The 27,392-nt window shown below is 47.8% G+C and overlaps 1 protein-coding gene across 4 annotated transcripts in view; it reads right to left on the reverse strand.

Annotated features, from left to right (window-relative positions):
- SETBP1 (SET binding protein 1) overlaps window positions 1-26,836 on the reverse strand; it is a 264,409-nt gene extending 237,573 nt beyond the window's left edge. For 3 of the 4 annotated variants that reach the window (XM_069774935.1, XM_069774934.1, XM_069774933.1), the window contains exons 1-2: window positions 26,286-26,836; window positions 8,671-9,331 (exon numbers count right to left, since the gene is read on the reverse strand). In XM_069774935.1, the coding sequence (XP_069631036.1) occupies window positions 8,671-9,162 (492 nt within the window). In that variant the 5' untranslated portion in view covers window positions 9,163-9,331; window positions 26,286-26,836. The remainder of the gene's footprint in view (window positions 1-8,670; window positions 9,332-26,285) is intronic. The other variant, XM_069774932.1, reaches the window with a different exon arrangement.
- Window positions 26,837-27,392: the final 556 nt, after the last annotated feature.

Consider the following 27,392-nt stretch of genomic DNA (forward strand, 5'->3'; position numbering starts at 1 on the left):
TTATAGTGGTAGAGTTGTTGTAACACCGATGTCAATAAAAGATACCATCTCTCTACAAACCTTGCCACCCAGGTGAGACAGAGAGCCATGAGAAACTGATGAGAAGATAATGAGTCCTCCTGTAAATATTCTTCATTTGACTCTTACCACATTTTAGGGTTTACAGACCAGAAGGGACTAGTAAGGGCATCTCAATCTACTGATTGCACACTGGCCCCAAAACTCCACCCCCCTCATTTCTGCATCAAGGCCTAACTCTTCTTTGAGATAAATTTTATTTTTAAGCTAGCAGTGAAGATGCAGAGAGTTAATAACTGTGAAACAAATTCACCAGTTTCAATGACAAGTAGAAGAGGACTGGATTCCAGAAGGGCTGCGCACCCAATGCTTGACGAACAGGCCACCACCTGGGAGACTCAGTTGTGTCATGGTTAAGCAACCACAGCTCAATGAAAAAGGTCCGAGTGTTACCCTGGCCTGTGACAGATTCCTTGATTGAGTCACTTAATCTCATTACTCTATTTCACATACTGTACTTAAAAGACAAGATGTTTTCATTTCTCCTCCTTTTATTTCTACAGAGCTTGTGAACTTCTTTCAGGAGGCTCTCCTGATGCCTTCATACAGGACCTGCCAACAGTAGACATCATTGCTGTACAATAGGAACATGAGGCATCATCTTAAAACAAGCCTGGTGGAGACACTTAATTCTGCAAACACAGCTACAGTTGACTGTCAGTCTTGAATGACCATGTCCTCATCTTAAGCAATCCTATCTTCCACAGTGGCCACAGTTCAAGCCCCATCTCAAATACGCAACCTCATTTCTGTAGTAAGACACCTCAGCCCTTCTACTGTCCCTTTCACTGCTAGCCCACAGCTCCACAAAGAAAAAGAAGACAATAACAAGGTGTTTTGCTTGATACCACCCTGGAGAAGTAGTTTTTTCCAGGCTGACCATCCTACTTGGAAGCAGTGTCCTGCTAGTGGTACATGCACCATAGCTTAAGAATCACTCTCCTGATAGCAACCACCCACAGCTCAGAGTCCAAATATAATCAAGATGTAGAAATAGCACTTCATGTCCTGAAATGAAGAGGCCAACAGCCACTGGTCTAGTTCACGTTAGAGGTCATGGCAAGAAATGGAAAATAACGCTCTTACAAAAACACAGCTAACTGGACTTGTCCTCAAGGGTCACGTATCAAATGGAATCATTTTAAGGTTCAAGAGTTGGAAAAGTCTCAGCGTTAAAAACCAAAACAATGCATGTTTACTTTGGATATTTTTAGGCTGGTTTCCTAAGGAAACAAGGCTAATGTGATCACACTGTGTTTGCATTTGTGCGTATGTGAATGCACACACAAACTCCTTGCCTGCCCGCATGATCCTCTTCTCAGTATTTTTTTTAATATTTTGACCAATTTTGATAAAATCTGATGTGAGAACAGAAGTCTTTGAGATACGGTATTCAAAAAAGCTTTGTTCAAATTGTTTGCTGGCCAGAAGAAAGGGACCCTTGAGGGGCTCCCAAAGAGGGCTTGGCCAGCAAGTTCACTCATCATTAGACACCAGAGAAGCCAAATAACAGGAAAGTGGTGAGAAACCAACTTTCACAAGTTTCGGTGCTCTTAGAAAAAGAAAAAAAAGGCAAGCTGAGAGCACCAGGTGAAGCTCCTCTTTCCATTCAAATAAACTCAAGATGAGTCCATCACGCAGTCCCATTGACTATGCAGGTGAATGTGGGCAGCCAGAAACCCATCTGGGAATAAAGCATGTGAAGAATTAGACCTGACCTGAGGGGCTAGCTGGGTGTACGTGCATGTGTGTGTGAAAAAGGTATTGAAGATGAAAAAGCTGGAGGTAAATCAGAAGGTATCTGTGGTCAGGCACGCCTGGAAGGAGAAGAGAGGGAGCGCAGCATGCAAAAGTTGATGCTAGAGGAATGTGAGCCTTTGCATGAAAGACTGACACCCCTGTGCATCCCAAAACCTCTGCAAATGAAGACACAGCCAGTACAGAGGTTTGCAGCTCTGGGTGCACATGCCAGCGCGTCATGTCTCCAGCACATCTCTGTTAGCCTGGAGGCCACAGTGCTTTTGAAACACAACCAGCATGCACTGACTTGGCCAAACCTTCATGACGCTGCTGGGAGCAGCACCCATCCCCTCCTGCAGTTCAGTGGTGGGGACTGCGGGACCTCCAGCTGGACCTCCAGCTTCCCTGCATTGCTCCCAGTTGCTTCCTCAGTTGCTTCCCTGCAGTATCTCCTCAACCCCATAACCAGTACTGGGGATATTTTGTCATGGTTGGAAAAGAAAACAGCACAAGCAAACAAGGAAATGTCACAGAAGGCCATCGAAACTCGGCCATGGGAGTGACTGCTGCAAAACAAAACTTGTCCTCGACACGGATGGCCTCCACAAGTCCTGGTCATATGGCAGCTAATCAAATACAATGAGTCTTCCTCATTTGGCACTCTGCATTAAGCAGTAAAAGCCTGCTTAGTTTTCCCCAGCCCATCCCTTCACTGCCAGATGTTTGCTTCTTTAAGAAATACTTGACTACGTGCAAAAAAAAAAAAAAAGGTCATAATTCTTTGGGAGCAGACAGACAGTGAGGGATGGGCATCAGCTGGCTCAGGCAGAGCACAGAGCTGGAAAAGAAACTCTGCCTTATTCCTGTCACAAGGTATCCATGACACAATGCAAGGTGGACACTGGTCCAGCAGGCTTTGGAGAAGGAGAAGGAAGGGTAAGAGCCAGGATCCAGCCCTCCCTGCTCTTCAGAGGGAGGACTGAACCACCTTCAGGAGGGACCAGCCTCCTCTAGGTGACTACATGGGAGCCCAAAAGGACTCAGCTCCCAGTCTGGGCACCTCAGGTGCCTTCAAGAACCAAGATGGACCTAGGCCTGAGTAGTTCTCAGCTCATAGCAAAACTGGTTTCTTAAACTCTGAAGTTTTTTACAAAGAAATTCATTCCTGCTCTCTTTTTGGGGGGAGCCCGAGGTAATTTTGGTAGGAGGGCACCAAACTGCAGCTGTTTCATTTGTGCCTTCAACAATGCGGTAGAAAGGAAAGCTAGCCAAAAAGAAACCTGGGATGAATATCAAAGAGCTGAGTTTGTGTAGCTTTGCACCCATATGTTTGTGTAGAAAGACTGTAAAAACGCCAGGAGCCTTGTGCTTGTTAGAGCAGCTCTGAAATGGTCTCTCAGCTGCTCAGAAGCCAGTTTCACCTTAAACATAACTAGAAGACTTCCCCGCTCTGCTGGCACTTCTGGGGCTCTACCACTATTCCATTACCTGGGCAGAGGCCGAGGTCTACACTGCTAGCATGAGCCTCAGGTACCTGCCACCAGCATCATTTAGAGCAGCCTCAAGACTTTGCTAAGCAAGACCTGGGACCAAACCAGCTGAGAAACAGGTCCAGGCTGAAGGGGCTGTGGAGGCTCCATCTTTTGGAAAAAAAAAAGAAAAAGCAGCTGTAAATCAAAGCCCGCCACTTCAAGCAGGTACCACCACAAATTTGCAAGTGCCTTCGCCTCCTTGCTAAGCCACACGCAGCACAGGGAGCAAGCACTTATATCAACTCCCCGAGCCACGTTTGGGATCGCAACAGGAAGAGCTGATTCAGAGGACATCTCACATGGGGATGCCCTTAGCAAAAAGGAATAAGCATGCACTATGAGCAATTGGACGATCATGCACACAAATCACCAGGGAGAGGAGTCCGGCACAGGGGTAATCCGACAACAGCTGCGGATGCACATGAAAACCTGGAGGGAAAGTGCAATGTGCAGTCAGCGATGCAAAGAAGGGGGAAGGAGAGGGGGGGAAGTGTTCACGATCTTCTGGAAGAAGGAGGGGTGCAAAGGGGAAAGCATGCGAATGAGAGAGTCCTCAAGGAAAGGCGAACCGCAGGAGAAAGTTGCGTGTGTGGGACAGAGGAAAGGAAGACAATGAATTGAATTTCAAGGCAAAATGTGCTAGAACTGCTTCCTGCAGAGAAATGGCAAATACCTACAGGAACTCAAAGGGAAAAAGAATCTTGCAAGAAAATCCAAGGATAGAGTTTCCTCTGACTGCACACAAGGAAGCTTTACTTCCAATTGACTTGCTGCTGCTTATCTCTCAGCAATAAAATGCATTCACCCATCCCAAGCTCTCAAAAAATCCCAGTGCAATAATAATCACCAAAAAATGAGTTTACATTCCCCAAAGCAGGACATTATGCATATGATGGAAGCTCCAAAGAAACTTTATCAGGCTACGCTTAGAGAAAGAAGGGGGTGGAAAATGAAGTGTCTGCAGACATAAGAAAACAGAGAGCAGCAAGTGCAGGGGGGGGGGGGGGGGGGGAAGAGGAAATAAAACAAAACCAGGGAAATACAGCTCATCTGGGGCTTGTTAAATGCTACGTGACAGGCAGGGAATGCTGATGGATTGCTTCATTGCATTTGGTGCCACGCTTTCAGTGCCCTTCCAGACTGACAGCATGTTTCCTTATCTGAAGGAAAAGGCACCTTTAGTGATGCTGAGGACGCTGGACTCGAGCAACCTTGCTGCAGGTGGGAGAGCAGCGGCTGCAGGGCTTGCCAACATGCCAGAAGGACATCCTTTAGGCTCCTGGCTTTTTTCTTCCCTCCCTCTCCAATCAGACTAAATGAAATGGAGCCATTTGCGGGTTTAGAAGTGGCAAGGGTTCAGCCCACTCCATCCCCAGGCACCGAAGGGTTGAAATAAGAGCAAACGCTTACAGAATGTTTGTGTGCTTTCCAATTGCCGCACAAGCAGCCACACGGACATCCCAAGCTACCATTCACCTTCCGAGCAGCCCCGGGAAAGGGGTTAGGAAACTACCTTCACTCTTATTTTCAAGAAGGGGAAGCCGATGTGAAACTTGGCGTGGTCACGACTTAAAAGAAACCCCAAAAGTTGTTGGGTTGCAGCCAAGCATTCAAGGTGGCAGAGCAGAGGTTCCCAACGCTGATGCTCTCTCACCCCCTGCCTCCCTCCCCGCTCCGGGGCATCAGCAACCGCACCCAGCAAGATCCTCTCCCGGATTCCCTCCCCTCCCATTCATGATCGCATAACATCCCCGGGGCGATTGCTCACACGGAAAAGCAACATGAGGAAAGTATTTAATGTATGTTTACGTCTTTTAATATAGGGTAGCAGCTGGAATCAAACGCAAAAAAAACCCAGGCCTCGGCACATGAGCAGCGTGGCTCTCCACAGAGCCCGCTTCTAATCACCGCCGCTCCCTGGACCACAGCTTTAGAAATCAGGCACTAGCCCCTATTGCCTAATTAGCAGAGCAGTGGCAAGCTTAGGAACAGGCATATCTTCTTCCTCCCTAAGTGGCCACTGAATAAATGCTATATCCCCAGTTCACAGCCCCTTTTTACATTGCTGGCATTACCAGTCCTTTGTGTACCCACATGCTGTTACTTAAATTGCTTCCATGTTTTCATTACTTGCCCTCTGTGCTGTGTGTATTGAAACTCCTGCAAGAATGCTGAAGTGGTATTTCAAAGCACTGGGGACTACTGGAGATGTGGCTGAAATTATTATGCAACAAACTTAAGTGATTTTTCAAGTCCTGATAGAGTTTTCTCCTCCTCAGGGGGAAAGATAAATTCAGGTGCTACTCCATGAGGTGCAGGACAACGGCTCCCACCCACCAGACACATGAGCACGGCACTTGCAGCTCAGCTCTCCATCTTTATATACATGTCTCTGGGGCCTGTATATAGGCCCTGCATCCATAAGCCAGGTGGTAAACCCAAATATGATGCTGCTCCCATGCACAAGGGAAATGTGTACATTGGGCCAAACTCTCCTGGCAAAAATCCAAGGAGGACAATGGAGTGATGCCAGCTGAAGATCTGCCCCACTGGTTTAAACACGTTGTTCCTTCCTGCTGCTGCCGGTAGCTGCTTTCCTGGAGCTTGCACTGATTAGAGCAACAGGCAACCAAACAGCCTAACTCTGAAATATCAAAACCGCCAGAATCATTTAAATGTGACAATCACTTTTATTTTTTAACCACTACCACAGCTCTCAGTGGTCTAAAAGTACATGCACAGAAGGTACCTACATCCTCCTCTCTCCCAGGGAAACCCACAGGTGGACCAGACAGTTTCAGCTCCATTCGAGCTTCCACTTGCTGTTTCCTCCTAATTATCTTCCCCCCCCAAATCTCTGTAACTGCCCTGAGACGCATGCATCGGCCACGAAAGAGGTCGCACTGCCAGCACTGGAACCCTTCTCCCACTGATTTCAAACCTCCCCCTCCTATAGTGCCTTTCATCACCTCTTGATACGACATATTCACAGCCAAGGCCTGATCCTGCAACCCATGAGCTAAAAGGCAGTCGTGTGCGAAATCCCTTCGGCTGCAGAGATACAGGTTATTTACCATCCTGGTGATGCAGGCTGCAGGTCTGCAGGCATCAAACCCCTTGAGATCACAGCACTGGGGTCTTCCAGATCCCTGCTGGGGACTTCTCCGCCACAGCCCCAGCTCAGCAGCTGCCGCGCGGCAGCCGTTGGGTGTTATGCTAATAGATGCGCCGGTGCGGCAGCCTTCTCCCCATCTGCTCAGAGCATCCACCTGCTGGGGTTTTTTTTGTTTTGTTTTAATGGCCAGATTAGGCCAGTGCTGTCCCAAAGCGCTTCCAGCCTGAGCATGGGGTATGAACGCAGCACCGGCCAGCTCAAACCTCACAGCACAAGCACAGGCTGGATGCAGCCATGTTTGGGCCATGATCCACCTCCTTCAAACTTTCTGCAATTAAAGTCTCACCCTGAGCGTAACCACACTACAAGGTGCCTTTTTGTTGTTGTTGGGGTTGGGTTTTTTTGCACATAGTTTCCTTATAGTTAGCTTTATTTATTTAACCTTTTTGGATGGCCACATGAAGGAAGGAACATGCCTTCCATACCCATCTGACTGGGTGATAAATAGAAATGAAAGCTCCGATTTCTAAGCAGTCATATTCTCCACGGTCCATGCATAGTAGGCAGCACTTTGCAAGTCTTTTTTTCTCCCTGCACGGCCATGGAGGGATTGCTTGTGACACCTTTGCTGTCACCGAGCATGGTCGCACACAACCGCTAGTTCCCCTGAGACCTCTGCAAGTATTCAGGGAGGAAAGGGAAGTGGAAATAAGACATTGCTCAGTGCAAAGAAGGCAGCCCATCCTTCTCAATAGGTGGGACAATCTCTTCTCAGTGTATTATAGGGCCAAACCTCTGCTGTGCTAAAAAGAGCTATTTTTTTCATGCACATGGAGTATGCCATTTAGCAGGTTTCTAAGGAAAAAATCCCCTTGATTTTGGGGGGTTTTTTTCAAGTTCAGCTTCTAAGAGAAGTACTCTCAGAGTGAGCAATGTTAATCTCCCTGGGCTCTGCCTTGAGTCAATGGGAAATGTTGATGCTTCAAAAAGTGATTTAGAGTTATCAGAATTTTGGTCTAAGTCTGCCAAGCAGACTGTCTCCAGGGAGAGCCGTTGGCAATTAGCCTCCTCAAGACTTCAAGTAGCCTTTGAGCATCCATCAAGTGTATAAAGTATGGGGGAAGAAGGGACCTTCTGCACAGCGAGGGATCCAAGCCCCGAGCCCTAATCAGTGGATGCCTACATCCAAGATGAATTTGTCCAGCTTTTGGAGATAGTCATGAGTCTTTCATCAAATCTGGGTTCCTGTCCAAACTCATCATGATACCCACGTGTTACTAAGGAGGCAGAGGTGAAGTATTTGTACTGTGATAAAGCCGCAACCTGACCAAAGCTCCTTTGTCTAACGCATAGGACAGAAAACACCACTACACCCAAAATAACATGAGTAGTCACCAGGTGTCCCTCCCCCCACCAGTGCTGCTTAAAACACTTAAACTAAATTCATTTGAAAGACTAAGCGTAGGGGACAGTATTGAAAAATCAAGCCAACAGCAAAACAAAAGGATGCTCCTGAAGACAGTTCATACAAAGAAAGGATTTTCTTTCTTTTCCCTCCCTCTTCCTCTCCTTGACTAAATGAAAAAATAAGAATAAAAAGATCAATTTTTACCCAAACTTAAAGTACCAAAAATTTCTTTCCAGAAGGATATTTCAAGAAAATGATATGCATCTGGAAGAAAATGAGACTTATAATGGAAGTATTTTCTGAAGCATAACTATAGTGTTGCTAGCACAATGCTGTAATCAAGAATAATGGAGCCCTTCACCCGATATACAGGAATGGATTCAATTGTTCACCATGCACATACCTGTATTTTAAAAATGTAGTCGAAAGCTTTAACTGCCAGAAGGCTTGAGCATTAGTGCTCAGACACAAAGCAATTTAGAAGTGGGCTCCTTCATTTATCACTCATGTAATGATTAATCTTAAATCTCAATTACGCACAAAAATAGAAGAAACCCAGCTAAACTTTTGATCCCTTACGAGTTGATTCATCTGAAGGATAGTTCAAGATCATCCCCGCAGCATACGCGGCAGTGCAGGTTGATATCCACTCTGTATTAACTCCTCTGCAGCCAAGTGAGGCTTTGCAAACCTTGCAAAGGTTATGCCTTGGACACAAACTGTTTGAGCAGGTTAAATCCTACCCTCTCCCTCTGCTTTCAGGAGAAAGGGGAAATATGGGAAAGAATAGGACTTACCTTCTTTTTGGAGTGTGATCTGTCTTCCTCTTTAGCTGCTTTGCTATTTTTCCCAGCTCTGGAAAGCTTCTGCTCCCCAGACTGCTTGATGGTGATTTTGATCTCGGGAGGGCAAATATAGTTCTCCAAGTTCTTTGGGGGCTTCTTAGCTCTCTTGGTGGTCTGGATCTTTAGTTTTAAACTCCCCTCCGTGAAGTTAGCCTCCTTGATGGAAAATTCCTGCTCTTCCAGGCCGTCTCCCGCCACCCATTTCTCACTGTCCGCATTGGAAGTGGAATCCACGTCTCTCCCAGAACCCAGCTCATCCTCTTCCTCGGGCTCCAGCCTCTCGCCGCTCACCGGGATCCCTTTCCCCGAGCCCGCCGCAGGCAACATCGTCTCCCCCGCACAGCCGGAGGCAGGCGGAGGCTTCGCGGAGGTGACAGTGGCTGGCAGAAAGTCTGCCTCGCCCCCCCTTTGCCGGGAGCTGCCCAAAGTCTCCCTGGGCTCCATAGCAATACCGCAACACCCTGGAGTTTTATCAGAGGGAAGGGGAGCGCAGGAGGGGATGAGGAGAGCAAGGGCAGGTACGATCCCAGGGAACGAATGGTAACTGTCTGCCGAATTCAACGTCCCGATCGCCCAGAGGCTGCAGGGAGCTCAGAAGAGACCAAATCTGCCACTGTCAAAAGAAAGGAGAAGAAAAAAAGGAAGTTAGCATGTGCACATGTATCAAACACAAGTGTGGAGATGACTGAAACAGGGCATGCTTGGGCTTCCCCTGCAGCATCTCAAGGGCCTTCCTTGAAGCAAAACGGGAACCAAGGCTGGCTGCCATTTCTGAGGCCTGGATCTGGTATCACAAAGCAAGGAATGGCAGCCACGTGTACTGCTAAAAAGATGAAAATGGTATATTAAATAAAAAAACAGAAATGGTGTATAATTGCAAATGCCTGCAACTCTGGACTTGGGAAATAAGTGAGGAGGCAACCAGCTCTCCACACACATGAACTTCCTTGTTACTTCAAAGTTCTCGCTGTCACATTGTCTTTTAGAGGGGAAAAAAACAGAGGTAGACACTTGCTTACCTCAGGTTAAAAAATAACCCAGTGATCAGAGCGCAGAAAACATGGTGTTGCCCTATGAATCAAACAGAAGAGTTTCAAACTCCCTATTTCCCCACTTCCCAGGCAAGAGAGATGTCCTTGGCTGCCAGCTATTCAAGGGGGGATCGTACTTTGGATGAATTATTCATTACACACTGGGCCAGATACACGTTGTCTGCAGCCCAAGATGCTCCCTAGGATGGTGGGAGTGCAGGAGGATCCACCTGGGTCTCCTGCAGGGTGTATCAGGGACCTGAGTATTGAAGGCAATGGAGGAAAGCTAAACTCAATGTTCTCCAGAGCTCCTCAGGCCCTTGGGTATTTGCTCTGTGGCAAAGGCTTGGGCTGACAGAAGCAAGGACTGTGCTCTCACCCTTTCAAATGCGGGCTTTCTTTAAAACATTGCAGGTTGAACCCTGTTTTGGGTTTGCGTGGTGGGGTTTTAGTAGCGGGGAGGGGGCTGAAGGGCCGGCACCTGTGAGAAGGTGCCAGAAGCTTCCCCGGCTCCAAGTTGGACCCGCCGCTGGCCCAGGCCGAGCCCGTCAGTGATGGTGGTCGCGCCTCTGGGAGAATGTTCTTAAGAAGGGGAACCTGCGGTGGGGGAGGAGATTGGAATGTGAGAGGAGCCCCTCTGCGGATCCCGAGGTCAGTGAGGAAGGAGGGGAGGAGGAGCGGGGGAGCAGGGGGATGGATGCCCCCCAAGATGGCCGCCGCTCCCTGGGAGAGCCCGCGCTGCAGCAGGCCGTGACTGGAGGCCTGCGGCCTGCGGGAAGGCCCCACGCCAGGGAAGCTCATGGAGGACTGTCTCCCGCGGGAGGGACCCCCCGGTGGAGCAGGGGCCGAGTGAGGAGTCCTCCCCCTGAGGAGGAAGGAGCGGCAGAGACAAGGGGGGAGGAACCCACCCCAACCCCCATTCCCCGTCCCCCTGCGCCGCCGCCGGGGGGAGGAGGGAGAGAGAACCGGGAGTGGGGCTGAGCCGGGAAGGAGGGAGGGGTGGGGGGAAAGTGTTCTAAGATTTGGGTTTATTTCACATTATCCTTGTTTTGATTTGATTGGTAGTAAATTAAACTGATTTTATTTTCTTCCCCAAGTTGAGCCTGTCTTTTGCCTGTGTCCATAAGTGGTGAGTGATCCCTCCCTGTCCTTGTCTGACCCACCAGCTTTTCTTTGTATTTTCTCCTCATCCCACCAGGGCCAAGGTGTTGGTGTGAGCAAGCAGCTTCATTTTGCTTTGTTGCTGGCTGGGCTTAAACCACAACAAACCCTTTGAGATGGAAGCATTCGTATTTAGGACCTTACAAAGTCTCGGCCAAAGTTAATGGGAAAAGCTGATAATGTTCAACTGAGGCAAAAGATGTATCACCCAATGACACATGAAGGCTAAGCCAAATATCAAACATTTGGTTAAAAAAAAATACACATAGGGTGTTTTTAAAGCCGTTGAGGTGGTTGCATACACCCTCCCTAAAATACCCCATATAGCCACCACCCATCATGGCAAGCCAGTTCAGGCTACAAAATTAGCAGAAGAGTATCTCAGAGAGAAACAAAGGTATTTTCTGCCACTTTAGCAGAAACAGCTCCCTGGAGGGTCAGAGGAGTATCACTTCTGGCATACAGAAAAGGAAACAAGGCAGCACTGCCAGGAGTAGGTGCTGGGCGTGCAGACCTACCCTTTCAGCAGTAGCTCCCTGCTAGATTAGCCCTGCTACACTGCCAAACCGCACCCCTCGACCAACTGCAAGCAAGATCTGAGCACAGCCAGGGATTTCCCAGGTCATTGTTAGTAGCAATAAACCGTAATGGAGAAATAAAAATGATCTTGTTACATATCACCAAATCATAAGAGCGTTATCAGCATAGACTACTCTACTTAAGCACAGCTCATCGAGAAAAATCACATGTCCTTGTACCCCTGGCTTCTTTCTGCTTTTTAAAAATACCTTGCACGAGCTTAAAATTCAAAAAGAAGTAATAACAAGCACCTTTTATTAGTTATATATACCCACATTTCCACTGGAGTATGTCCATGGGTCACTTGTCTGACCCTGGCACATATGGCTACTAATGGAAAGTCCTAAGCATCCCAGAGTTCCATGAAATCATTGGGTGACCTCCACCCAGGTCCCAGCAGACACAAATTCAAATAAAGTTCCCATAAATAGCACAAGCTGACAGCCCAAGCACAGAAGAAAAAAAAAAAAAGGAAGAACTATTATGGAGCCTGAACTGCCATCTGGCCTTAGAGGTGGTTTCTGTAGCTCATAGTAGATAAAAGTACACCATAAAAACACTTATGCTTATGTTGCACATCTTCTGGCAATAGGGAGGAGACTCATTTCCCAGAGCTGCTGCCACTGGTCTCATTTAAGGTGATCCTGAAGAACTAACAGACCCAAGGACTCCTGTACGCCTGCCTTGACTCACCCTGCGGTCAGCAAGTCGCTCCATTTCACCGCCTGTTAAACAAGGATCATGCTTACCTCATTCAAACCCATTTTAGGGTGGGTTAGTTAATGCCCTTACATAGTTTTGAACCTAAGTGTTTACCATGTGGTAGTCGCTAATTACTAACGCAATTAGTACATTAAAGCCACCCAGTTGCAAGGAGCTGCTCCACCTAATTGACCAACCTTGTACCTCACCTCTCCTTTGTGCCTATGGAGGTAATGGGAGTCAGGGTTACCTTCCTCTTCCAACTGGTCCAATCAAAAAAAAAAAAAAGGCCATCCTATTTATCTGCCATTTCGCATTGTTAATCTCCTTGGAGAGGGACGCAATGTACACACACTCCTGGGCTGCAACAAACACAAGGTGGTAAAAGCTCGGCGGTGCAGCATTCCAGGGAGTTACTGCTCTGGTATGCACGCATGTACAATGGGCACTCTGTGCTGGCCTCCGCCCACAGGCTTTTAACCTCTCTCACTGCTGGTAAAAAGAGAGAAAGCTTCTGGCAGACAGCAGCAGGCAGGGCAGCAGGATAAGTCCGCAGCCACTAAGGGTATGGGGAAGGGACCACAGATGAACCAACCCGCTTGGGACCCTACATGGAGTGGGAGCTGAAATAAAATTCATGGCTCCGAGCTGGGAAGGGTCTTTCAGGTTTTGAGTCATTGGGTAGTGTTTTATGGAGGGTGAATAAAAAGCCAGGTTTCTGCTCCAAAGTCTGGCTGTGGGTCTTGGACCTAAGCTCTGGGTCACGATGCCCAAACACTCATCCCTGCTTGGCCGTGTGCCTCCAGGTCAGTAGAAACAAGCAACAGATGAATAAAGTCATTGCATTACACCAGTGTCAGGTGAGTTCATGCCAAATCCACCTTAAAATCCCACTTAAAAATATATTGGCCTCCTGTTCTGCTGCAAGCCTGCAGATGATGATATCACCAGACCCGCAGGTAGCAACAAATAACCCTGTGCTCAAACACCATGCAGAATTAACTGGGTCATTGTTTTAGGTATCTCCTTACTCTCCTCCAGGGTTAATAGTTAAATGACTTGGGTGCAGGGACATTATACTTGTCTTTCTTGTTTGGGCAGGCTACCTGTGCTTTGACTAATTAGGAAACCTCACTTCAGGCTTCTGAATGTGTAACCTCTTTTGGAAACGTCCCCATCTCCCCTCTCCAGACTGCCTGCAAGCAGAAGCACCGAAGGGACGGCGATGAATACTTTTCCTCCAGCAGCTCTTCTGCCTTAGCTGGCAATATGCAAATCTGGAAATCTAGGGAGGAAGAGGATTTTCCAGGAGACCCTAGCACTATTTTAAACACCCGAGAGATGGAGACTGTCTAGACTTTTAAGTGCTCACCCAAACTGCCCTTCCAGGCCTCCAAGGCTCACCAGCATCAAGTCCCGTTCAATAAGCAACTTACAGAGGCATTTTACCATCCGAATTAAGCTCCCGGAGGAAAGTGTTACCGCTAGCAGGCTTCCTGCAGTCAAGTTAAATTTGAGGAGGATAATTCACAGGTGAATGACAACAAATTTCACAGAAGTTGGCATTAGCTCTTAATTAGGGAGAGATTCACGCTTCCTCTGATAAGTACTGAGAAATAATCAAATGTCTGTGCTCAGCTTTGCTACGGCTGCTCACATGTTTCTTATCAGCTCCTCTGGGCACCTCAGACTCACTTCTGGAGGCAAAGGCCTGAAGTATAAGACCTCCCTTTGGGTCATACTAGATGCCTCCCATTAAGGGTTCTGAATACGCTCCCTTCTCCTGCCTCAGGCAACTACTCATGCTTGCAAGTATTCAGACGCCAGGGCTATAAAGTGATTAAACTGAAAATTTGCTGAGGACAAAAACAGGTGAAAGCCCACAGCAGGGGGGAGAAATCCACCTATTTGGGATTCTCTATGAAGTGAAAGTGGGTATAAGGCTTGGCACGGCTATTGCCCTATGCACAGGAGCAACCACATTAGTAACAAGCAAATGCTGATTAGCCAAATGCAAGCGAGCTGGGTTCAGCTGCCCAGTGTTTGTGCTGTTGCTCTGATTTGTTCAAGCACTGGGAGTACCAGCAGAGAGTTTGGAGCGAGATTAAGAGATGCTGCCCAAATCCCATAGTACACTAATCCCAGTCATGACTAGCTACTGAGACTGCGTTTGCTTTATCCATAGAGTCCAAAATGCCTTAAAATGCAAAAGAAAAAAAGTTCTATTGGACAGGTTCAAGTGAGGGGAAACTGAGGCATAAATCTGAGAGTGTCATAGTGAATGTGAAGTGGAGGCCACAGCTTCTCGAGCTCCACGTCTATCATGTTGCCTTTGGATCTCACATTGTCTCATGTGACATGCAGTTAAATCCCTAATCTCTGCAAAATATCAGAAATCCTGGAAGCCTCTTTACGCTCCATCTTTTTAAAACTATTCACCACAAAGCACTGGAGACTATACAGAAATATTTAATGATGAGATATCACCTTTCACTCCAAAGACTCCCCAGTTGCTTCCTTGATTATATATGCCACTGCTGAAAGGCAGCTGCCTCTGGGGCAGAGGCCAATGGACAACCCACATTACACCCGAGGGAAAGTTTTGGTCAGAAACCTGCTTTTATGAGAAGTGTCAGTGAAACTTCAGAATCCATCATGGGACATAAAAACCCAACAGCCTGGCATGCAGCAAGCTGCACTGAACTCAGTTAACCCACATTAGGAATAAAAAAAAAAAAAAAAAAAAAAGTCCCAACCTACTTCTTCAACCTAGGAATTTCAAGTGTGGTTGTGGTCGTGGTCCGTGCACTACCAGATCACCAGCAGCACAAGTTTGGTGCAGATCAGGAACAGGCATCTGATCACACTTCTATCGAATGGACCAGAGCCCACAAGATGAGGGTTAAGTCTTTCTTCATGCCAACTTAAAGGCCGTTCCAGAGGATGGGTAAAACTTATGAGCCATAAAGCCACCATGGTGCAGACAAGTGACATAGTATGATGCAATACAAAGTCTGCTGGGATAAAATTAAGTCCCTGCAAATTTTTTCAAACAAATTTGAACCAGGAGAATGAGTTTATAATGGATCAGTATCATGCACCAGTAGCGTGTTTAATCTGCCGCTCAGAGCCCGGAGCTAGATTTATCGCATCTTTGGACCACAGCCTTAGTTACTTCCTGTGGCCATGATACGCTGAAAGAACAACCCAGCTTTGGCAGGGAGCTGGAAAAATGACTGTGACAGCTATTTTCCGTCCACACTATAGATCCCATAGGAAACACCCTCTCCCTTTCGCCAGCCTTGCGTCAATCAGGACAGAAAAAAGGCAGGACTTCCCCTTCAAGCAAAACAAATGAACGTCATCTCTTAATAAAGAATCAGAGATGGCCTGGTGATGTCCAGATCCCAACCAGGCACAACTCTGAGCATCTTGCCCTAGGTGACCCTGCGTGAGCTGCGTGGTGGACTGGACGATCTCCAGAGCCCTTCCAACCCCAGCCATTCTGTGCTTCTTTGATGTATTATTTGGCCTCTATCTCCGGTGCTGGGCAAACTGGTCTCTCTACTGCACAACAGTTTTAAACACACTGCTAAAATTCCCATCTATAAAATATACCTGGGTATAGACACATATAAAATAGATGTGGGTATACAACAGATACAGTATGAGATCCTCAGCTGGTAAGAATAATTGGGAGTGGAATGACCATATGTGAATGCCTGTAATCCTCAGATTATTTATAAAAATAACTAACTAACTAAGGCATGTGATTTGTTAATAGGGTGAATTAGAAGAAGAAAGGTGGTTCCCCTCTGCATGGTCCCCCTGCCTCCAACACTGCTTTTGTTCCAGTCCTTCCACCTCTGCCTCTGATTTTGCGTGGGTTATGTGAGGACTTTCTCTGAAGGGAAGGGATGCAAGCTCTCCCAGGTGTGGTCTATCCACATGAAAACAAAGAGCAAGGATTAATGGCAGTTACCAGAACAACAGCAGAAATGTAATCTCCACTTGTTTCCGTCAGATTGCCCTGAGTCCAAGTGCTTCCAGCCCTCTGCACCTCCGCCAGCGTGACTGAGTAACGCTGACTGATGGCTCTGTCTCGGTGTGCCCAAGCCTGGCAAAGGAAGCCAGGAAAAGCCACACTGGAAGGGAAAAGACAAGATAACCTGAAGATCTCTCACAGCCAGATGAGGCTGCGAGCATCCCCCCAAGATAAGGAGACAGAAATAAATGAGAGCCCAAGTATATCCATAATTACGGAGGCATGTAACTGTGCACATTACACACATGTGTATCTGTCTTCTCAACATAGAGACATTAAGAGTAGATTATGGAATCATATTTGACTCCATAATTAGGTTTGAGACTCCATAATTAGATCAAATAGTCACCTTTCTATGTAAGTAACTAACTATCGTACAGCGCTGAAGGGAGGGCCAACTGAATGATTAAACAACTGACACGGCCATAAATCACAAGGCCCATAAAAGCAATACTGCCCAAGGTACAGCTGTGGCAACAGCCAGCGTAGCAAAGCACCCATCTGCGGTAGGAGGAGAGATGCCCGTCATGTTCCCAAGGACTTTTACAAGCTCCTGCCTGAGAACTGTGCCAAGGTTTTATAAATCTACTCGCTCACAACCTTAAGCTGTACCTGGGTGTCGGGGAAGGGAGTAGGGTCATCGGACCTGTAAACACCTCCTCGTGCTGATTTCTGGTCTCTAAAGGAGCAACCTCCTCCCACTTGTGCCCTCTGAGACAAACACTGCTGCAGGACTGCTCTGAAGCTGGGTTCGGTTCACTGGATTTACAGCTTTGAATCAAGGAATAGTGTTTGATCCTAATGACATCAAGAGCTGGCATGTCATTTTTACCCATCACCCTTGTGAAGATTAGGCCTCCGGGACACTAGAAAGCAGAATGAGATGCCAACTGTGCTCCATCTCATTACAACACAAAAAGCCGAGCCGGGAGATTTGCTTACGTCAGGTCAACACCAGGTTGCTGAGCTCCGAGACCAAGCATCGTCACTCTCAACGTGATGTATAATCAAAGGTGACTCCTGAGATGATCCAAGAGAATACCCCGAGCTCTCTGCTGAGTGCAGCAGTAGCAGTGTGTGCCACTACAAGGATAAAACTTATTCCATTAACAACAGCCATAAAACTCTTTGGGGAAAAGTGTCAACGTGCACGAGAAAGGGACTTCAAATGCTTACTCCATTCTAGCCAGCTCTTGCCAAGCACACCATCCTGGAGGTGGTGGCAGCCACTCCAGGCTACAAATGGAAAGTTTTATGGGTATTTAGGGAAAGGTTTTTGGCACAGCGACCAGTTCACAGAAAGCAAAACCCTGCACAATTCCATCATCTGTGTTACCAAACTTTCCTAGATCGACTCTGCTCTTGGAGAGCTGCCATCAGACACAGTAGCCTCCTTCTAACACCGTCGTGGTAGGGCAATAATCTCTCCTTCTCCTTCTGATCAAACATTTCCCTCTGCACCCTGAAACATGTGGAAAATGATTTCTCTGTATAAATCATTAACGAGAGGTTTGTTTTTATTTACTGCTGCTGCCATGGGACTCCTCCTTCCTCCTTTACTCTTTTTTTGCCCTCCTCCATTATTTCATTTTTGTTTGCACAAGTGCCAAATACGCCAGATTTCCCTCCCTTCAGGAAAAACAGAGAAATAAATAAAATACAACAACATATCTGATAGGGAATGCACCAGGTCTTGGCTCAGCATCCGCTCCTCAGAGCCGTAAGTGATGGCACAAGGAGGACCAAAAAGGCTTTGGTCCAGGATCTATCCTGTGCCCAGTCTAGAGGCTGTACAAACAACACATCCTATATTACTCAATTCTGCATGCTTCAAATGAGGCTAGGAACAAGAAAGGTTGGATTTTGTCCACGCAGGCTTGTGCTGTGTGTTTCCATGCTGAGTAAGCAGTGGTGTCTTGCTTGGTGCTGTATAATGTACCGAGCATCCCCAGCACCAAGGGGTGACTGTGGGAAAATAGGGCATATAAAGGGCATGCAAGAAGAAAAGCAATAATTTGGGGTATTTAGAGGAAGGCATTGAGACTGCTTTGCCTTGCAGAATGTATCAGTCTTTTGACTTTGAGGGAGGAGAGAGTATCTGGGTCAGCAAAACAAGAAATACCTTTAAAGCCTCACGGATTGCAGAAGAAAAAGCAGGAGGCAAAAGCAGCACAGGACACAGCGGACGTGGCTGGGTGCGTACAGGGCAAAGAGCAGCCCACGGTGCCGGGACGGCGATGTCGAGAGGCATGAATGTTAGTCAGGAGCGTGCCGGTGGGAAGACCCGAGGCCAGGAATAAAGGCAAGATAACCAACAGCTGCTGTGGGCAAAGGAAAGGAGTAGCTTCGCCTCTAATGAGGCTGAAGAGGAAGCGGTTACAGAAGTGCTGGGAGAAGTTGAGTCAGACGGGAGATAAGAGCCTGCTGAGTACCCGCACACCCGAAAGGCCTCTCCAGCTGAACTACTTCATTGTGCTCTTTGTGCAGCATTGCACACATCAGACTCCCTCCCAGGCAGCAAATAGGCTCGGGAGCAGCAGATTCACCACTCAAATCCCTATTCAAGCAGGACCAGGATTGGGTTGTTATTCCCTTGCAACGCCACTGACTTCAGGAGGATGCTAAAGGTTGGGATGGGGTCAGAATTTGGGGGAATCCAAGGTCAAGTCAGTCATAGTTGCCCCCTCTCTCCGTTGATGACATATGGGTCTCTGTCTCCTAATCTGAGTCTTTCACTTAGGTCCCAGCCAAGCAGAGATTGGTCTGTGGGCTCCGATGGGTCAAGAGACCCCTGAACTGAGGCATCCATACCACTGCTTCCCAGCTGGAGATGGATGCAGGTTTGAACAGGGTCCCAGTTCCTACTTAGGGCAACACTGCAGCTTATTGGCTTTTTCAGAGGTTTTCCTTAAGGGCCGTGGGAGATCCTTTCACTGAGCTAAGCCTGAAGAAAATGTTCTGGCCTGAAACCTCACTTAAACAGCAGCATATTTTAAGAGCAGATGTGTCTTCAACTCTGATAAAAGGATGGAGGAACAGGACCTATGTTTCTGTGACTACCTCCTATGACACAGAACTGGGATCTAATGTAACCAGCACCTATAGCAAATGCCATTTATGACACTTATCCAGCAGGATTTGTAGGGACAGTGCCTCTCTCTTTAAGCCAACAGACTGAAAGATCTCCATCGACTTTAGGATGCCTACAATGACACTTTTGATTTGTCATGGCATCAGAAACCATGATCTCCATTTTTTGGTCCCATTCACACACCAAAAGAAGACAGAGGCCTTCAACAAGCCCTATGTTTATATCCATTTATCAGCTCAAAGTCAAGCAGGTTAGACTGTTTAAAAGCATGTGGTTAGAATAATTTAAAGGGGAAAAGTGTTTCCTCTTCTTCCCCCACTCTCACTTTTTCTGAATAAATTGGAAAAAAAAAAAGGAACAGCTGACAGCAGGAGAGAATTTACTCAACCTTTCAGGAAGAAAATTGTCATCAAGCAAAGAGAAAGCATGACATTTTTCAGCCCATTAGGTGAAGGTTTATGCAAGTTACAAGGATGTGAATATATGGCTTAATATTTTAAACTGTTTTGCAACCTTAGGAACAATGGGCATATATAATAGCACTTTACCCAGATGCCTGCTATAATACTTTACATGTATACAATCCCGTTCGAACACTTACTAAACTCCCCCAGTTAAGCTTCACATCTCTGATCCCTTCTGAAAAAGAACTGAAGAATTCAGCAGAGAATTATTCCCCTGTGCAGAATTCTATTGAATCCCCACTATAGAGCTCCATAGGAAGGCTTTAGAGAGAAAAAGAAAAAAAAAAAGGGAAAGAAAAAAAAAAGAAAAAACTACAGGAAGGATTTCCTTGTCTAGCAAACTAATAGGATTTCAGAGGAGTTTCAGTGGAAACCCCATTGCATTCTCCAAAGCCAAAAATTTAGCAAGACTCAAGGAGTGGTAGGCATGGATCACAGCATCACTCCAGAATACACTGAGTCTGGAAACACACAGGGAAGTTAGGCCAGTGTCCAAGTCTTAGAAATCACACCAGTAGGATATTCAGGATATGTGGATTCATATGGAAGAAAGACATGCCTGTAACGCCTTGCAGCTTGACCTCTGGTTTGAGTATCATCATTTTCTCCCTTCCATCTTAAAACCAACTTCCCCATCTGCTAAAATACTAGGACAGAAACAGAATGATTCATTGTATACATATATATCTCTCAGTTTTAAAGGTTAAGGCTAACAAAAATTTCAAAGTAACATAAAACCTCAGGCTTCCGATCTTTAACCCATCTCTAATTTTGAGGTATTTAAGTGAGTCCTGGGTTACCCCACGCTTGCCTACCACACATTCTTCTGAACAGCTTTCCCAAGCACTATCACAGGAGATACTGTACTACAGTAGAGGAAACTGCTCTCATCGCTGCCACATTCATAGAGCCCTTAACTGCCCAGGACTGCACAGCAAACCTTACGGAAAGAGGAATTCTCTCCTTCAGAGGCAGTGAGAAGCTAAGTTAGTCACCCCACAATGTCATTTAGCCACGACCCCAGCACCCCACTCTGCCGGGCACTTGCCTCCCAGTATATCATGCATGGCAGAGCCAAGCCTTGGGCCACACTGTGCTCTGGTATTCACCAGGGCAGGTCAGAGCCTTGCCACCACCTTCTGACCTCGCGTTTGCATGGAAATCGGTCTCCTCTTGCATGGCTTTTCCACACACTGAGCTTGCTTTCAAAAAAGCTCATCAGACTCACCAGCCCTACATAGGGCAGACAACTCAGACTCATCCTTACCATCTGCACAACTCCTTTTTTCCCTGCCAGACCCCTGTGCTGGATGGACATGTACACGAGTCCCATCGATGTCCTCACTCATAAGCAAGAGTAAACTTGACCCTGGGATCTGTGAGCAATACCAGTGACTGTATTCCCAGAGTACTTCTCTGGCCACCTTCCTGTTTTGTCATCTGTGTTTCAGCTCCATCACTTTCCCCTTCATATCTGAAGTCAACAGGGTCATCGTCACACACGGGCAATGGCACGCGGGTTCGGTGGACAGGCAGCCGGGCAAATAGCATAGAGATACAGAGGCCTGAGACCTTGCAAAGATCCCCAGCTAGACTTGGAAGTAAACTAGAGCAGTAAAGATCATAATCAAGCCTGGATCAAATCCCCACAAATCCTCACGGTGTTTGAAGTCCCGAATTTTGATTTGGCCTTTTGGAGAGAGAGCTGGCTAACCTGAGAACTCTTCAAAATTTTCAATTTCATAAAAGACAACAAAAGCCTAAATGAGATAATGTCAGAAGATTGCTTTTCATATCCAGCTGCCCCACAGCTTACAGTAAAAGCTCATCATTGTGTTTGGACAATCTGTGCTGCAAAGTAAATCCAACTCCAAAAGGGCAAAATAGCCCCTAACTCTGCTCCCTCTCAAGAGCTGATAAACAGAAATTACCACCCCCTACTTCCTTCACACATTTCCTCAGCTCTGAAAGACAAGCTGCATTATTCACTGACTGCTGTTATTCAATTTAAGAAATTACTTTGCCTTCTCCCCCCCCCTCCCATTTATCCCCCTCAGTCTACTCTCTCTACGACCAGTTAAACGTGAATGCAGAATCCAGGTGCCTGTTGGGGAGCTGCGCTTGTTCCCAGCATCCAGCACATCTCTGAGCATGTCCAAAAACACAATGAACTTTTGAAGCCACATCAAGTGAAGGCTTCACATTGGGAGAAGGAGAAAGAAACTGTCTCTAAGGGTTTGAGTGAGCCTCAGAAGCAACCGTCCTAACAATGCAGGCTTGCAACCCGGTTTCATGCCCATATCAGAAAGCAAAGCAGTCCCAACCTCAAAAGTTTGGAAACCGTTTTCAGATCTGACAGTCCCCTCAGGCTAAAACCTGGAGTTGAGGGGTTTTAAAGCCCATCTTTAATCAAGGTGACAATTTCCTAAAAGGATGAGTCATTTTATTTCCTCAACAATAATAACAGGAAAGGAAACTTTTTTTTTTTTTTTTAATCAAGTGGGAAAGAGAGAAAGTAACGAGAACAGAACCTATAATAGCAGCAAAACCAGTCCCAGTAGAAACCACAAGCCCTGCAGCAAAACGCTGGGAACTTTCTCCGCTAAAGTTCTCCCACAGACTGTCGCCTTTTTTGCTAGGCTTCAGACTAGCTCTGAACCTTGGATTGCTGCTGCCCTAAGAGTGCCTGGACTTCCCAGCACCAAGGCTAGATTTCACTGTGGGTTTCATCTGACCGTCTTTTATTTTGTACACAGATTTGATGCCCTTCTCTCACCCTCAAATGCATGCTTAATCGCAGCACTTACACGCTCAAAACCCTGTGTGCCTGCATGTTATGGTAGGCAAAAATGACACGCTGAGTTTTCTGAACATGCCTTAAATCTTATTCAATTGGCCCTACTGCAGACCATGCATCATGGAGCACGTTTTGGCAGTTATTAATGCTGCCTTTCAACATCATCGCAGACCCACAGATCACAGATACTCCATAGATGGGTAGTTAACGGGGAGCAAGAACGACCGCCTAGGCATATGGTTAAACAAATCAGTCATCAATTCACTGGGACAGCTTTCATTTCCATCACAGCAATCTGTTGGATCCCAGAACTGTTTTTACGTGCTTCATTAGACAATAGCCTTTCTTGCTACTAGTTGGGTCAAGAGTCAAAATTGCTGTGTAATTGCAAGTCTCGGAGCACAAGGCAAGAGTTTTTCAGTCCTGGAGGGTGTTGTCCAAAGGGGAAAGAAAACAGAAGGGAAAGATTATGTGTGAGCAATTGAGCCCTACTGAGAGGGCAAAAAAAGTCACTGAAACTGGGATTAGCCAAATCTTGTAATGGAAAACAAGAGTCCTGTTGGTAAGCTGGCACTTACACCTAAGAGATGTACGTGCTGGGGAAAAGGAGCTCAAAGGATGGGTCAAAACAGACCAGAAGAGGAGATTAAGCAGCATCTGAAGCCAAAAACTGATGGTTGGACCTTTTCAAGCATTTAACTCCTTGAGTTAATTAAGCACGTGGCAATAGCAGTTGTTAAAAAAGAACAGTTCCCAGCTTAATCAAAGTACATTATTGGAAATGATACTGAGCAACCTCAGTAGAGAAACCCAGTAAATATCAAGTCAAGCTAAATAGCTCAGTTATGATCATTATTAATAATAAATCATGGCCACTGTTTCTTTTGTTTGCCAACAGCTAGCATAGTTTATGGCTCTGCACAAACCTAACACACCATTTTATTACATTTCAGAGAGTGCATCCTCCTAAAATGATAATGTGTTAATAATCTATGCCGGGCTTTTTGGCAGGAACCAAAGAGCTCAAACAACTTGAAATAACATCAGCAAAAAATTATTTATTCCCCATCCCTAGTTGCAGAGAAAACAGAGGTTTTCTTGGCTCGGTTACTTCTCAATAGATTTCTGGTTTCAATTAAAACTTTGAGTCTGAGAAGTTAAAAAAAAAAAGCCAAAGCCAATAAGAGATGGAAGAGAAGTCTCCATTCACTGAGTGTTTCTGCTTCCCCCCCTCCGCTTTTACATAACCCTTCTGAGCTAAGAGCGGAGATTGAAGTACAACTTCATTGTTTGGAGGGTTTTTTTTCTCCTTTCAGCTAAAACCCAAATGGAGATGAAAAAAGTTTCTCCTCGGAGTGGAAGGAGCTTCTGACCGAGGGCAATAATCTCAGCGAAGGCCGAGGAAGTGCAGAAAGGTGTGTGTGAGACAGCCACTTGCACATTTTCCCTGACGGGCATTTTTTTCTCCTGTGGACGATAAAAGGTCCTAGACACTTGTTTCCGCAGGTTCGCCCTATCCCTGCCTAACGTTAGACGACCGATTATATCATTACTCTAAGCCTGCACCAAGTTAGTCCTGACTGCAGGGGCTGCCGGATCAATAATTTTTACCATTTGGCTCCCTAATATTCAACACGGGATTGAATTTGCCAGCAGTCCTTCACCCCTGAAATCCTCCTGTCAATACGAAAAGGATCACATTACTTTCCCTGACAGCAGAGGACTAGCAGGCTCAGCGCTTTGCTCGCCTCGCACATCCTTTGCCGTTTGACAGATGGACATATAAGGCGACACGGCGGGTGTCCCCCCCCCCCCAAAAAAATACCCCCGACTCGGCCTGGCAGGGCCACCACGGCCCCGCAGCTAATGAAACACCTCTTCTTGTGGGAAGGGGGGGAGAAATAAGGAGCCCCCCCCCCCCCCCTTCTCCTTCCCTCCTCGCCGGTCGCATTTGCTTGTAGCGGACTCCTCCCAGTGCCCAGCTCGGCTCGCCGGCCTCACGGCAACCACAGCCCCACAGCCCGGGGAGGGGGGCACTGGGATGGATGGGTGGGTAGTGCCCCCCCCCAGCTCCTTCCCCATGCCCCCCCCCACCACCCTCTTCCAATGCACATTCTCCTCCCCCGCGGGGAATCCCCCTTCATCTCCCCTTGCAAACCCCACGGGGGACCGGAGACCTGCTCTCCCGGGGAGGTGGGTGGCTGGGTCTGGGGGTGTCCCCCCCTCCCCGGTACCCCCTTTTTTTAGGCTGCCGCTACCCGGGTCGGACTCGCCGATGGTGTAAAGGGCCTTTTAGCATCAAGCGTCAGGCCCGAGATTATCAGTGCCGTTTATTTGAAGCGGAAACGAATCGGAAATCCTTCTCTCAACTGCTTTTTTAGACATAGAAATAACACCCAGGCGGGGGGCAGGCAGCGCCGGGGGCGGCCAGTGGCCGCGGTGATGGGCACACACGCACTCACACACGGGTGGGAGGGGGTGTCCTCCCCCCCCCCCCCCCAGCCTCACCAGAGGGACCTGATTTCCCACTGGGGGATAACCCGGCGAGGAAGGGGTGGGAGTGGGAGGACGGAGGTGAGCAGGGAGCCTTGAGCTAGGGCTGGAGTTGACAATAGCCGCCCGCGGCTGCGTTTTGTAACCCCCCCCCAAACCAAACCACCCCCCCCTTTCCCAATAATATAAACGATATTTAAACCGCCCAAAGCTGAACTCCGCTTCCACCCGGAGTAAGGGGGGGGGGGGAGAAAGGGGCCACCGGGGGCTGCAATCACCGGCTTATTAATAACCATTATTAACGCGCCTCACTTCGCTACCGAGCGGGGGGAGCTGGGGGGGGGGTCCCACATTGCTAATTACGCCCCCTTCTCCACACACACACACCCCCCCTTAGCTCTTTGCTCCTGCAAATCGCCGCTTTTCGGGGCTGCGTGTCCTTTTCAATGTCAAAACAAGAGCGGGGACCGAGGCGGCCGCCCCGGGGCACCGGCGCTTCTCCCCCCCCCCCACTCCCGGTCCCCCCCCCTTCCAGCTCCGAGCACCACAGCAGACACCCCCCCCGCACAATCACACTCACACACACACAAAAATCCCCATAAGGTTACAGTGTTGCTCTCTAGCTCCACTTAACCTGCAATTTACGAAGCGGGGGGGGGGGCGAGAGGGGGCTCCCCCCCCATTTTCTCCTTTCCACACGCACACACATAGCTGCCACCTACCCCCGGCACCGTCGGGGGAACATATATAGGGTACCAAAGGGGTTGGGGGGCAAGGGGGGGGGAATAAATACATTATGCAAACTCCTAGAAAAATTGCAATCTCTTCCCAGCAGCAAGGTTTTACCCCCCCCCCAACCACACACATACACCCCCCCCACCAGCCACAAAGCATGAGGAGAGGGGTCGGAGGGGGAGAGGAGGACTCGCATGCATTGCACAGCGGAGAAATATTCCCCCCCCCCCCCAAATAAATAAAGCCCTTTCCGCGCCATTGCAAAGTCACAACACGAAAAAACAGGAGACGACATTAACTTTTGCATGCAGAGGGGGAAAAAGGGGGGGGGGGAGGAAGGGAAAAGAGAGAGGGGTAAGACCCTCCTGCAATCCGGATCATCAAGACAGACCTTTCCTCGATGGCTCAGGTTTTTTGTTGCTTTTTTTTTTCCTTTTTTTTTTTTTTTCCCCCCCCCCCCTTTACTAACCCATATCCCCAAAACGGCAGCGGGGGCTTCTTAGCAGCTTCCTCTTCTTCTTCTTTCTTCCTCCTCCTCCTCCTCCACCACCACCACCACCTCCTCCTCCTCCTCCCTCGGATTCCCCCCTTCTTGTCTCTTCTCTTTTAGATCCCAGTTTCAATCCCTCGCCACAGCCCCCAAAGGTGCTTTTGCTTGTGTTGCGGCAAACCCATGGCGGTGTTCATCTGTCAGATTAGGGGAGCGCACGGCCGCGCAGCACACGCAGAGCGGAGAGGGAGGAGGGCTGGGGGGGGGGAGGAGGAGGAGGAGGAGGAGGAGGAGGAGGAGGAGGAGGGAAGGCACCCGGGGAGAGGGAGAGGATGGACGGACAGCCAGACGGAGAGATAGCTCGATAGATAAATGATAGATAGATAAATAGAGCGAGATAGAGCGAGAAGGGGGGAAAATGGCGTCTTGGAAGCCGGAATCCCGGAGTAAATCAAATTAACACGCAACACCCAGAGCAGTCCCGGCTAATTTTAGCAGGATCCAAAATAAAATGAAAAGGAAAAGGGGGGGTGGGAAGGAGGAGAAGGAGGGGGGGGGAAGAAAGGAGGAGGGGGGGAAGGAGGGAAAAAAAAGGGAGAGGAAAAAAAAAAAAGAAAAAAATCAATGCACTGGATAAAATCCTGGATTTGAAATCGATGGAGCTTGTCTCTGGCTTTCTGGCTCTCTCGCTTTTTCTTTTCCTTCTTTTTTTTTTTTGGAGGGGGGGCTTTTTTTTTTGCTTTCTGTTTGTTGTTGGTGGTTGTTTGGGGGCCTTTTGAAGGGGGGCGAGGGGAGGAAGCGTTTTCGGTTTTGCTTTTCCCGGCGAGGAGTTGCTTTTTTTTTAAAAAAAAAAAAAAAGAAAAGAAAAAGAAAGAAAGAGCAAAACCCCGCGACGACGAGGGAAAAAGGAAAAAAAAAAAAAAAAAGGCTGCTTTGGCGGCGAGGAAGCTTTTTTCCTTTTATTCCGGCTCTCTCGTTCTCTCCGGAGCGGGCCCGTACTGGTGCCGGAGCTCCGGCGGGCTCCGGGGCTGCGCCCGCCCGCTCCCCGGGGGAGGGCAAAGGGGAGGCGGGGGGATAAAAAAAAAA

This window comes from Haliaeetus albicilla, chromosome W (assembly GCF_947461875.1).
Source record: "Haliaeetus albicilla chromosome W, bHalAlb1.1, whole genome shotgun sequence".
Classification (NCBI taxonomy): Eukaryota; Metazoa; Chordata; class Aves; order Accipitriformes; family Accipitridae; genus Haliaeetus; species Haliaeetus albicilla.